The sequence below is a fragment of the Oryzias melastigma genome, linkage group LG20 (genome assembly GCF_002922805.2).
Source record: "Oryzias melastigma strain HK-1 linkage group LG20, ASM292280v2, whole genome shotgun sequence".
In the NCBI taxonomy this organism is placed as follows: Eukaryota; Metazoa; Chordata; class Actinopteri; order Beloniformes; family Adrianichthyidae; genus Oryzias; species Oryzias melastigma.
The window spans coordinates 9,061,232-9,075,022 of record NC_050531.1 but is presented as its reverse complement, the minus strand read 5'-3'; the positions used below and the strand labels follow the sequence as shown (position 1 = coordinate 9,075,022).

Sequence of the window (13,791 nt, the reverse complement as noted above, 5' to 3'; positions counted from 1 at the left end):
AGTTATCAAATTTGTTCACTCATCAGCATTCAAGACAGGAAGTTGTTCTCAGATTTCCCATGAATCCTAAAACAGCGGAGCAGGTGTCCTGCCTCTGAGCGTCCTTTAATATGCATTGCACAGGTTAAATATTCATTTGTAGAAGTAAAAGTTTGGAAAGGCTAGTGAGGGAAATAGTTGACTCTTTCCGAACACCTGAGGACGTTTTACTCAGTGTTGCAGCTGGACTAATTAGTTATAAAAAAAAAATCAAAGAATTTGAGCAAATTTAGCTTTTTGTCCAATCATTGAGTCTTGGGCTAAATTTAATTAGTAAAGACTGGTATTAATGAACAATGTTTGTCAAAAAGTTCATTTAGTTCAATTTAAATGTTTTTTTTTTCATTAAAAAAGGATTTTTCCTTTTTATTTGAATTTAGAATTTTAATTTTCACACGATTTCTTCACTGAACATAACTTACAGACGTGACTGTAACATTTAACGATATATAAAACTAATGTGTTTGAATAAACAACTATAAAACAATAATGTGACCATAATCAAGATTCAATTTTTTGTTTTCCAAAAACTTTACTTTTTTGGTATCTACATTTTTTTGTTTGTTTTAGAAAAAAAAATTACACAGTAATTGCCATTTTTTGGGAAGTAAAAAAATTTAGATTTATTTTCTAAGAATAAGCACTAGTTTTAGATTTTATGACAATTTGTTAGGATGGGCCAACGTATAAAGATTACATTTTCATTTTAGTTAACTTTTTTGTAATAAATTAAGTCATTACTATTTTTTTTACTGTAATTGTTTCGTCACTAATCAAAATAAGCTACATTTAGGTACATGCAAACTCAAAAAATACTAACAATTTGCTTGAAAATTGCCAAAAAAATGTTTTTTTTTTTAGCTTTATAGCATTAAATTTGACATAATTTTATCTTGTGGTTAACCTTTTTAGTCTATTTTTCCTTTTTGAAGCTTGTTTGGAACTCGTTACTAGATTTTGATATTTCATTTTAAGACTTATAGGCAGATCATTTTAGTTTTTAGTGTTTATCTTCTTAAACTCAGTGCTTCTTTTACGTCAAAATCATATATTTAAGCCCCGTTTTTCAAATGATCATTTCATGGAATGTGATGAATGTAGAAGGATTCTGCTTTTATGAAAGCATGCAGTGATATGTCTCATTTAGTATTATTGGTAGTTTTCGAGTTAGATGGAGCTGTCCACTGCATTCACTTTTTCCAATTGAAAAAAAAAACTAGACAAGGACTAATGCTAAACTGTAGGCGAAGTGAGCTTCTTTTCAATGGCGGTGACGATAAATGTGGGAACAATCACCAAGGACCTTCTCAAAGAGCCTGCAAGACTCTGGGCAAAGCGGAATGACAGATGAATGATGCAGCTGAAATTAATAGAGAAGGATTTAGTGGAGGCTGTCTGAAAACTTGAGACAAAAATTAAAACGAGATGACTCACTTTGATTAAACCACAAAGATAAATAGTAATTTTATGCAGCACTGTGATGAAACACAACCTCAAATCTACTTCAGTCATCAGCTTGAGCCCCTAAATGAATCATTTTGTTCGTTTTTTGCTCCTCTACTTAAGATAATGAAAAAGAATGTGGTTTTCTTGAACACAGCCCATAAATCCTGTTAATATGCTGTTAGGAAAATTGTTTTGATTTCTGTTTATTTGAGATTTGTTTACTTATATTATGATTTAATAGTAATACATAATTTCAAATAAAGAGATAGATACTTAAAATTAGTCCTTTATTTTCAAACATACTAATATAACTTTAAAAAACTATGGAAACTACGATATGATAAAGAAAACACAAACTATTATCTCTAATAATAATAAATACATTCTCGAGATAAGATACACTGTAATGTTTTTCATTAAAAGATAAAATGAATGATGAATTGTCAAAAAGTATTTAGTGATAAGAAAATAATTTTCTACAAAACACAATTTAAGAAGTAAATAGAATTAATGAGGAATGTTGTTTTTCTCTTCAACAATTTTGATTGATTTCACAAATTAATAAAGCGAATGTTTCCTAAGTTCCTGGCATTTTAACCAAATCAAGAAACACTCTAACCATGAACTAAAACAACTTTTAAGTGAAGAATCCCAGCCGGTGTTGATGCTCATCCTTCAACCTGTTACACACAAAACCACAACCTTGATTTGTCCATGTGAGGGAAAAGAAAAGCTGAGAGATTGAAGAATTTTTGCACTTTTATATTCTAAAAAAATAGTCATAAAATGTAATTTCTTTGACTACAGGTATTTCAAGCTCAAGGAAAGTTCCAGTTGCATCCTCGCGTCAAATGACTGATTTCTCTCTACACAACTTTTTGTGTAGATTTTGACTTCTATATAACAATTACAAGCTTTTAAAAAAATTAAAATCTCAATTTTCTTTATATTTGTTCTCAATCATGAGTAAATACAAGAACATGTTAAAAACATGATTTGGTTACTAAACTATCATCTAAATATGCCAATCTTACCTCCAACAAACATGTTGTAGAATAAACTAAAATAATGTATTTTTTGTACATTTTTTTTGTCTTTTAGTGAACAAATATGCATCCAGCTGCAGACACACCACCACAAATTGAATGTGAAACTCAAACTTCTCTCAAATAAAAGACCATTTGTTCACCATAAATTGCTATTGTACATTTTAATCTCTATACTTTGCAGCTCCTGATTATTGACAGGTTAAACAGGCTGTCAAATATCTGACGGACATGAATGCAAATAATCCATTTGATCGTCAGATGTCAGTCATTCTGAAGCTTTAAAAAGACGTCTGTGTGACAGCTGTCCTCCTCGCAGCTGTTTATGGATAAATGACATTTTCTAATAAAGTAAAGGTGTTTTAAACGCTCTATTAACCAACAGAAAAGGGGCCATTTGCTAATTTAATCCAAGCTGAAAAATTAGCATCTGACAGGAGCTTTATACTTAATTAAATGTGTCTAGAAAACAAAAGGCTAACTGGAAGTTCTGCAATTCTATTAGAGCTTAAGAAAAGTGCAAAAGAAACATTTGACCGAGACCTGCAACAGCAGGAGAGTCTGTCAGTTCTAATAATAATCTGATTGTTTCTTTTAGATCAAGTGTTGGAGGAATGACTGAAGAGATTTTATTACGGCTTTATAAGCTTAATTTGACTTTGATGGAGACTATGATTAGATTCCTGCAACAACAAAAAGGGCCACAGAACAATAAATGTCCACTTTATAAACATTAATCGAATCAGACGTCCTCATTTGGAATCCACAATAACTTGTATTCAGTCTGCTCCTTTTTCTCATTTAAAGCTTTGGCAGTCCAGCAAAAATATTCTATTTATCTGGTTTTGAAGCAAAAAAAATATATAAATAAAACTGTGCGTCTCAGACGAGCGATGACGAAGGGAATTAAATCATTTTGTGAAGCTTAAAATGGTTTTACCTACAACAGAGAAACAACATTATCTGAGAAATTCTGGGAAATAGAAGAGCCTATTTAAATGTCAGTGAAATCATTGAATGTTGACAAAAGTGAATGTCACAGGTTACAGAGCAGAAAAAAGAACTGACATAAAACGTTGTAATATTCATATTTTTCTAAAAGACTACAAGGTCAATTTAAAGTTTTCCTGCTCAAGGTTTCCTTGAACACGGAGATGAATTTATGCTCTGTTCTCAAATTCTTAATCAAGATGCACACAGTATAGGGGATCATTGTCATCAAGATTTCTTTGGTCTTTTACCTTTAAAGATATATGATTAATATATTTAGTATTACTGACCAGATTATTATTTTTTTTTTTTCAAAAAACCACACATCCCTATTTTACTGCTTACTTAGAGCCAAAAAAGTCAAAAAACGACGAGTTGGGTACAACCAAACCGTCTAAAATTTATGTTTTGGTTGTACCCAACTCATCGTTTTTTGACGTTTCTTAATGTCAATGTGTGATGACTCGGGAATGACAATGTGTTGGTATCTGGGATCTTATTATTTTAGTAAAATATAACTTAAAGCTCATGAATATAGGTGAGGACAGGAACATAGATTAACCTGCCTTTCCAAGAAAGGCAGAGTACTGTGATCAAACTAAAGTTGAAAAACACCTTCCTGTCCTCACCACTGACTTCAGACTGCCAGTCAAGAGGTTTTATCCTCACAATGTAGTAAAGAAGAGTCACCCAAAACACCCCTATAACTTCCAGAGACTCATCCACCTCTGGAGCCTTCCCACTGAGGGGCTTTTTGACTTCAACTTGGGTGATGAACTGGCTCCCTACTAGGTCTCCAGCAAAGCTTTATCAGTGGAAGGTCATCAGAGAAATCCTCCAACTCTCAACAATGAAGTGAGAGGGCTCCATCTGCTGGAGAGCTGGAGAAAATACATGTAAACTCCACCAAAGTTGCATTTAAATATACTGTATATCAAAATAAATGTTAACAGAAATAAAAAAAAGGATTGTATTATTTTTTTTTAATGTCTGTATCAAAATCCTGACATATATACTTAAAACTTAATCAATTAAATAATTATTGCATCACAACAAAAACTGTGAGCCAAAAAACAAAAAAAACAAAAACAGAAATAGTTTTATTAGAAATTAATAATAAACATGAAAAAGTATAGATTCTATGGTGTCAGTGATATTACCAGTTTTCAAAAGAAAAAAAATAAATATTGGACATCCTGTGTAATAAACCTCTTTGTTCTTTATTAAAAACAGATGATGTATTCATTTTATTAAAACAGAAATACTTTTGTTTTTATGAAGCAGCACTACAATTTAAAGCAGGAACCAAAGGTTTAAACGATTAAAGGAAAAAAAAAAATGTTTTACTTTACTACAGTAAACAAATCAAGCAAATACCATAAATCAAATGCCCCCCAATAAAAAATAAAAACTTTAAATATCAGTGCAGATTATATTTATCTATGAAACAGTTCATTTATCTTTCTTTTCCTTACATTTAAAATTAAGACTTAAGAACTAATATTTTGATCTTTTAAACTTGAACGGATTGAAATCCCCATTTAACTGTGAGGCCTATTTATATACCATTTAAATATGTAGAGCAGCTGAGCATTTCGTTAAATCAATGAAAATTTCAAACACACATTCACAAATCCCTTTCAAAGTTCTACGCTTGTATAAAGAGGAGTTTATCTGGAAAAATACAAAAAAGAAGCAGCGTTTCCCACTATCCTTCATTCTAATACACATGTATTTTTTTTTCTATAAAATGTTTTTATTCCTATGACTACATTTAAATAACTTTTTGACAATCACAAAGTGTTTTTGTGAACATAAAAAATTAAAGATGTTACATTGAAAAGCACTGAAGCGAAGTGAGATTGTAGCTTTAAGACACCAACAGAACTGAAAAACTTTGGTCTGCAAGCTGGACAGACAAACTCCTTCATCTTTTGTTCGACTTACAGAGCTGAAGTTACTCAAATACTTCAAATAATCCAGAAATAAATAATCACTTCCCTAACAAGAAAACAGGAGTAAACACTAAAAAGTTTCTGTGGCGACAATAAAAGTACGAATTGTTTAAATCCACATGATTTTAACTTTAAATTCCCTGATTTTCCTGACAAACATGTCCTCAGACCCCACAGTCACCGACTCTGTCTTGAAGTTTGCGCATCAGAGTGAGAACGGTGGAGAAGGAAGCCACGGAAACGTGGAAGACGAGCTGCCACGTGTTCCTCATGCCCAGCAGGTACGAGTTGCATAGGACGATCACACTCAGCAGAGCGAAGGACTTCATCTTCTTCAGAGGGGAGTGGAAAAGGTAGAGGTGGCACTGCGGAGGCGATCACAAGAGGAGAGAGGTGTCAGACACAGATTTACATGAGTTCAGTCGTGAACACACTACAGCAGTAATTCTAACCTGGAATACACAGCAGAGAAACGCCAAGAAAAACGCCACGACATTACAAATGCCTTCATAGTCATCCTGTGAAAAGAGACATAAACTAGTTATTAAGTGGAATTTATTGCTTTTTAATTGAAATCATAACATTTTATTTATTAAAAAAAGATTGTGTAGCTTAAAAATTTAAGAATATTTTAATTTCTATGGTGGCCCTAAAGTGCAAATCAACAAATCATTCAATGCAAAAAACATTTTCAAGATCAAAATTAAAAAATCTGAACAAAAAATTAAAAAGTGTTACATTTTAGAAATGAAAACAAAATTACAGAAATATATTCCCATAAAATAGACAAAAGAATTCCACAAAAAATGAAAAAAAAAATTAACCATTGACTGTATAAGTACGAACTGGACATACCATTGATGTCCCCCATAGGAAATGCATTACCTTCGGCCCCCGCGGAATCAGGCCAGAGCCTTCGCCGTCACTTCCTGTTACGTCTACCGCCATGCTGCCATCGATTGCTGCCCCTCGACAGCTATTAATCTGAGTCGCGCTGAGTCACGTTTTTAAAGGAACTGCTGTTGCCAATCATGAGTGAGTTTGTTCCGACTTGTTCAAAGGCCACACCCCTTCCACTGAAAGTGGCTCAGCAAAATCTGTCAATCAAATGTTGGAGGCGGGGCCAGCGGGAGCTACTTGCTTTTAATGAGGCCTCTGATTGGTCAGTTTATAACTTGAATAACTGGCGATAAAGAAAAAATATATTTAAAAAAAATAGGATTATAAATAACCCCACAAAGAGCCACAAACATTAATAGTTTTGAGCCTTTCTGTTAGAGGATTGTGATTTTGATTTTATTTATACATTTATGTATGTAAGACACTGAGGAAAATATTGCGTTCTTTGATTGAATTTACACTTATGAATGCAGAATTTTGCTAGAAGAATAAACATACGAATTATAAAAAAAGATCTTGCCATGCCTTTAAGAGTAAAAAAAAATATATTTTTTAAGCTTAAGGAGAAAATATTAAGGATATGATCAAAAACAAATCTACTTAACTCCTTCAAAAAATTTGCATGTGCAAGCAGTGCCAAAGGCTTCTGAATTAAAACATTTGAACTAACATCAATATTTTTTTTTAAATTTGTCATAGTGTGTTTTGCTGGGTAGTTTTTATAAAGAAATTTAAAAGCTGAGTGTCAAGCAGGGAGATATTCAGTCGCATTTTAGGAATCTTTAATATGACTTGTCCCTGATTCGATCTCACTACCGGGACGGACACTCTACCACATGACCACTAAGCCAGCTTTGTAAAAAGTCTCTTCAAAGAGCTAAAGTAATTTCTAGAATTCAAGATAAAATGTTAAAAAATGAAACAAACTTAAAAAAACTGACATGAAATCTTCCAATAGGAGATTTTGGCCTCAGTGACTGCAAAAAAGTTTGTTAATTGCTCGATAAACTCTTTATCACAGTGTAGGCAATACATCCAATTATTATTACCTTCTGATTTTAAAACTAAAACGTCAGTCATGTATTTCCTTTATCCATTTTTTTTGCATTTTATTTCATTTTTTAACAGTTCATTTTGTTTTTGCAAAATGTTTTTTTATGATATTGATTTGATTTTACATTATTGGCTTTGCATTTATAATAATCGTTGTGATCTTTAATATGTTTTTGTGTTTAGCAATTTGTTGATATGATTTGCACTTCAGGGCCACCGTGATTTAGTAAATCACAAATACAGGAGTAACATTATTTCATGTGTTACAAATTCCCAAACCCTTTTCTTGGACTGGCACTACCTGGAATGTGTTCTCCATGAGGTGCGCCCCCCGGATCACATTTAAAGATGCACATAAGATGTTAAGAACAAGTGAGAGGATGCCTGGAGCTGACACTGGTTCAAGCCTCTGATTATGTCCTGATAAACCAAGAAAAAAGAAAATAAAAAATAAAAGTAAAAAAGAAAAAAAATCATCTTTCTGAATTGTTTGAGTGAGAAATAATCTCAAATTCTTGTTACTAAACGATCTTACCCGATGCAGCGCTGTGCTCTGTGTGGCCATTCGCAATACCATTGTTAAACTCCACTTCATCTAAGTTAATTTCTTTTGGAGGACGGACTCGTAGATTCTCTTCAACTTCTGCCAAAGTCACTTCAAGAGCTGGACCACCACTGCGGTTGTACTGCTGCTTCAGTTTCTGAATTGTGCTGTCTGTTCGGCAGAAGCAAGATTTAGCCCAAAAAAGGGGGGTTGTTCTTGAAAAAATAAAACCATTTAACTCTAAAATATCACATTTCCTCACCAAATTCCAAAAATGGATATGGCCTGGCAGCCAAGGCAACGTCACTGCTGCTGATGCAAGCTGTGAACTCCCAGCGCAAATCTTCCAGGAAGCAGAAGGCTTTAACGACAGGCAAGCTGCAGTGGCACACGCTCATGTAGGATACATCCTCTGAAGAGACGAAGCTGAGCAGGCGAGAGGAGAAAACTGTTTAATAAACAAGCACCATGACACAGTGGGACACTGAATCCTTGGCACTCACGTTACCATCTCTGCATTCTAAAGTTATACACAAACAGCTACTTTGTAAGGAATGTTGTATGACAAAAAAAACGATTTAATATGTTTATTTTTTAAATTTCTTAGTCCTTACTATATGTTAAGCTGTTGGCCCTTAATAATGCCACAGTCAGGGAAGTGCGCCAGAGACTTGCTGATTGTCCTGAGCTGCTGCTTCTTCTCCTGAAGCTCCCGGTTGTGTTCAAAGTCTGTGGAGGCTGACAGGGGAAGTCCATCCCTGACCCGGACCAAAAAGGCAAATAGTATCAGAGACATGATCTTCTGGCTCCATCGAGAACAAACAGCCTGCAAAGAGACGGGAATAATTATTAATAAACTTAACACAATCCCAGTTGATTACAGCTTTAAGTCCTTGGAGTGTACAAGTGTTCCTGCTGGGAGAACATAGAATTCAGAAATTTAATTATTAAGCTATTAAAACTTCATTGTACATATTATGGAGCCACAACTCTCAGTTTAAAACCGAACTGAATTATAGGGGGAAATGAATTGTTGCATACTAGTGTTTTTACGTTGAAAGTGTCACGTGTGAAGAAGAATTTAAAGGAAGGATTTTTTTATTACATTTCACCAGGCTTCGTATAAGCCAACTGAAATATATATATATTTTTTTTTACTTGCTTATTGGCAAACATAAATATTAAGTATGTACCTGTATGTTAGTGCTGCCACAAACGATTGTTTTAATAGTCGACTAATCACAGATTATTTAGTCTGATTAATCGACTAATTGGTTGTGGTGAAAATGCATGTAAAGCACACATCTTAACCATCTTTAGCTTTAAACTTACTAAAAACTAGATATATAGTAATACCTGCAATAATACTAGTGTGAAGGCTGTAAACTGAATTTGGCTGCTGAAGATGCTGAAATTGATAGCTAAAAATGCTGAAGTTGATAGCTGAAAACCCTGAAGCTGATTGCGAGCTAAAATATTAGCTAAATGCCAAATTAGCCTAAAAAACTGAAAGAAAAAAAAAAAGCCTAAATTAGCCAAAATAGCTAGCATGCAGCTGTAATATTAGCTAAACTCCAAATTAAAGGGGTGATGGGAAATCAGAAGAGGGTTACTTCCTGCCAACTGTTCTGCCCACAAAATATAAAAATATAGTTGGAGTGGGACTTTAAATTTAAAAATATATATATATTCTAACTTGTGCCCTTTTGTTTTGTTGAGCCTATGACTGCAAATTCTAAACTGAACACAGTTAAATACCAAAAAGTATACATTTATATTTTGTGTAGCACCTTTATACACACCAAAGTACTTGCTACTTAAGCAGTACTCATATTGTTTTTTTAAACAGATATTTATACCTTAAAAAGACAAAAACAAATTAATTTAATTCAGACTGACAACCAAATGCAGCAGATAATATGTAGAAATTATTTAAAATGAAAAACTATAATAACGCAGCACTATATTTGGGTGGGTATTTTATGAAACATAACAAAAGCTTTTAGTATTTGCCTTTCTTTTTGTCGTTATTTTTATGTTATTTATCCTGGTTAAATTATAAAGCACCTTACCTCTTTGTTTGTAGAATCATGCTGCACCTTATCACAAAGCTACTTTAGTTAGCTGACTACAGCGTCATTCCAAAAGCACTGCGATTAGCGTCAGGAAACACACTGATATAAGCGAGTTATTAATGCAATTATTATCTAATATGGTGAGACTACATAGATTAGAACAAAGCGCTGAGAAAACGTCAGTTAAAGCTATCCGGCAAGCTAATTTAAATTTCGCTACCAGACAGCTTTCAACAACAACAAATCTCTTCTACGGTAACCCAGAAAGGACAAAAAGGATCAAGGTCTGTCGCTCTCTCCCGACAAGAAGGAAGTTAGCAAGCTAGTCGTCGAAAATCAGTGAGTAATTTCGCTCTTAACTAGTCATTAAACGTAGATTTTTGGTATAATTTATATTGTTTGATAACATTTAACCCAACTTTATTTTTCTGCTCAATTATTTAATTTAGCTGTGTGGAAGAAAATGTACATTAAGGTGCTGCGCTAGCTCCTAGCTAAAAACCCCAACCATTTTGTAAGCATTAACGTTTATCTCCATTGTTGTGAACAGTTTAAAAAAATACGTTCATTTTTTGTAACTTGTCTGAATGTAATGCTACTAAGTAATAATAAAAAATACGTGTTTTCCTGACAGTTTATTTATTTTATTCGCAATAATGTCCAAACATGAGCTCCCATGTGTTGTGAATTTGTTTGAAAAGTGAATCAAAGGTTTTAGTTTCATTTTGTATTTGCTTCTTATTTTTTTTTTACCCTTTTCCGTCCAACATTGCATACAATTCAATGTATAAGGTAATGCATGCTCATTTATAACCTAAAACACCATATATTTTGATTTATGCATCACAATGTTTCTCAAAAATGTTTTAGAAGTAGTTCTGTTTTTAAGTCTAACCTTTTAAAATAATCACAGTTTTAGTATGTTGCTTTTAAGTGTTCTATTGTATAAAAAGTGAATGTAAACTAATTAATTTCTTTATAAATCTGACAATACAACAGTTGATGAGCCCTCTGTGATTATACTACTATATTACGTAAATTATGCTATACTGTGTGATTTCTAGTTTGTTATTATGCTTTAGATTCCATACGTTCTTTTATTTTTCCAGTAACACAGAGCATAGCATCACAGCTCTGACATTTATCAGTTGTTGCCCTTGGAACGTTGGCATTCACGCTATAAATATACATGGAATTATAAATATAGAGGTGTTAAGTTGTCTGTTTAAATTGTATCCATACATGTCTGTCATTTTTCCATCTCCCTTTTGTTTTTTTTTACCACTTAATGTACATTTCAGGGTGCTATATCTTATGAAAAATGACTTCTACAGAAGACATTCTTTACTTCTTTTTGTCTGATGTTGCACTTTCTTTGTTTTCTTACAGTCTTGAACTTTATAAAAATGAGGGTGAAAGATCGTCCTCAGTGTTACTTTGATGTGGAGCTCAACCGGGACCCAGGTAATTGAATTTTTTACAGTTTTAAAGGTATTTAGCTCTGTTCAAGTACATATTCAAAATTGTTTTAAAAAGACGGTTGTTCATCTTTATAGTTTGGTGAAAAACTTTACCTTTCTGAATCATTAGAATTATTTGCTATACCTGAAAAAGTCACTATACTATATGTTTGTGTTTATAAAATGTATTTAAAGCATATGTGTTTTTCATTTATATGTTTTAGACGATACAAAAATCAGTCATTTTAAATGGATTCTGTTTTTTAGTTGAGGAAATTAATTGAAAATGTCCTTGTTTTTGATACACTGGTGTATTTTTAGCAAATTCCTCTTGACAATCAGTCAAGAATAACAAATCTATTTATTTATTCTAGTGTCTTGTTAATCTTTTTTTCTCCTTTTTTTTGCAGTTGGGCGTATAGTATTTCAGCTTTATTCCGATGTTTGTCCCAAGACAAGCAAGAACTTTCTCTGTCTGTGCACTGGTGAGTTAAATTTAACATGAATTTATTATATTTTTATGGTTTGTTCATGCTTGAAGACATTTGTTTGATGGATATTTATGAAACATAACTTAACGATAGCCTTCTTTTTTATTGATGGAGAAAAGCAAATTTTATTCAGCATGTATCAGTATTCCTCTTACAGAAATAGCGTTGAGGGGATAAATCAAAAAAATGAAATAGAAAGGACATATATGTGTTTTTAAGGTGGTCTAAATGGTTTATTTGTTTAGTAGTTACTTACAGGTAACTGTAAATTTACAAATGGATATTCAATCTTTTTTTTTTTTAACCTGCAGAATTTTTATTGTGGTGAATGTTTAGTTTGATAGGATTCTCTTGAATTTTCTTCTAATTTTAGGAGAGAAGGGAAGTGGGAAAATCACAGGGAAAAAGCTTTGCTACAAAGGATCCACATTTCATAGAGTTGTGAAAAACTTTATGATTCAGGGAGGCGACTTCACAGAAGGTATGAGTGTATAAGTCAACTTTGCATATATATTGATGTCAGAATTAATCGAAAAGATCATTTGTAGACCTAAGAAAACCTGTTCTATGTTTAAAAATTATATTTAAAAAAGTTTCCATCCTCATCTTTTCAATTTCAAGGGTTGATTTGGATACAATAACCAAATGAAGATAATTACATTGTATGATTCATATGGAAAACTAATATCTTTCCTAAAGGATTCCTTCTAAAAAATATATGCAAAAACAGTTTTTTCCCTTTGTTTCTAAGTGATAAGAATTTGGTTAAAGAAATATAATTAAAAAAACATTTTAATAAACACTTAAAGAAATAATTTTTAGCAAAATTCAATTTATTTGTCGTCAATCTGTGCAGGAACGGGGAGAGGAGGGGAGTCCATTTATGGTGGCTACTTTAAAGGTATTGGACATTTCCATTTACATATAATCAGTGTATTCATCACTTTCTAGATACAATATTTAACCTACGTATAGTTTTGCATGTGCTTGTTATAATATTTATTGATCTCCAGTGAAATCTTCCTTGTATAATTCAGATGACCTTCCCTTTTTTATTGTATAGAGGTGTTAGTAGTGAACTATATCAAATCAGCATGGCAAGTAGCCATTCTCTTTACTGAAAACTACAATCTTCCTGCCTAAAACTTTCAACATATTCTTTTATTTATAGAGGGGTCTTTTGCAAAATGAAAAGGTAAGAGATGTACACAGTCCAGTAACACCATGACAACATAGTCCCACTGCCTTCCTCAGTCAGTAAACAGTGCAAACGCTTCCAAAAGTCCACAAATGTCTCCGATGCTTTCCCGTTCAATCAGCCTCCGTGTTAGCAGAGCATTTGGCTGCTGAAATGACTTGCTCTGGAAAATGTTATTTATAGCTGGAGCCTTAAAAAAAGATCACCTCCATTGCAGGTTTTTATAAATATTTAAAAGAAAAATTGGGCACTTTTTAAAATATTTTTGCTCAATGTCTGGCCTCCTGATCTGTAAATAAGCTCCACTTGTTGCCTAAACTAAATTGTAGTGTTTTCTTTTCATATATACACCGCAGATCGTTTTCTTTTGTGCACTAAAACCGATAAAACAGCAATGTTTGTCTGTCACATGACCTTTTGAGTTCACTGTCTTCTTATTTTTGATAAAAAACTTTATTGGCTGAAATGTTTTTATTTTTTTTGGTTAATGGATGGTGATTTGTGATTAAAAACATTTATGTTTGGATTTTAGTGAAATGTTTTCAGCACAAGATTTTATTCTGGGTTGACCTGCAGTATTTGACACAATATCAG

General features: G+C 32.7%; 2 protein-coding genes across 4 annotated transcripts in view; one reads left to right on the top strand and one right to left on the bottom strand.

The window, feature by feature from the left end:
- Positions 1-3,821: 3,821 nt before the first annotated feature.
- Positions 3,822-10,184, bottom strand: sec22c (SEC22 homolog C, vesicle trafficking protein). Its single transcript, XM_024279905.2, has 7 exons — positions 10,046-10,184; positions 8,588-8,799; positions 8,236-8,399; positions 7,965-8,144; positions 7,731-7,849; positions 5,929-5,994; positions 3,822-5,841 (listed from the first exon to the last, which is right to left on the bottom strand). The coding sequence occupies exons 2-7, from the start codon at positions 8,767-8,769 to the stop codon at positions 5,641-5,643; spliced, it is 912 nt and encodes a 303-aa protein (XP_024135673.1). The 5' UTR covers positions 8,770-8,799; positions 10,046-10,184; the 3' UTR covers positions 3,822-5,640.
- Positions 10,185-10,253: 69 nt separating this feature from the next.
- The window catches only part of nktr (natural killer cell triggering receptor), a 12,509-nt gene continuing 8,971 nt past the window's right edge, over positions 10,254-13,791 (top strand). Inside the window, exons 1-5 of one of the 3 annotated variants that reach the window (XM_024279900.2) lie at positions 10,254-10,387; positions 11,438-11,512; positions 11,919-11,993; positions 12,373-12,480; positions 12,856-12,900. In XM_024279900.2, the coding sequence (XP_024135668.1) occupies positions 11,455-11,512; positions 11,919-11,993; positions 12,373-12,480; positions 12,856-12,900 (286 nt within the window). In that variant the 5' untranslated portion in view covers positions 10,254-10,387; positions 11,438-11,454. Of the gene's footprint in view, positions 10,388-11,437; positions 11,513-11,918; positions 11,994-12,118; positions 12,481-12,855; positions 12,901-12,953; positions 13,195-13,791 lie in introns of those variants that run through there. The other 2 variants (XM_024279902.2, XM_024279903.2) reach the window with 2 other exon arrangements.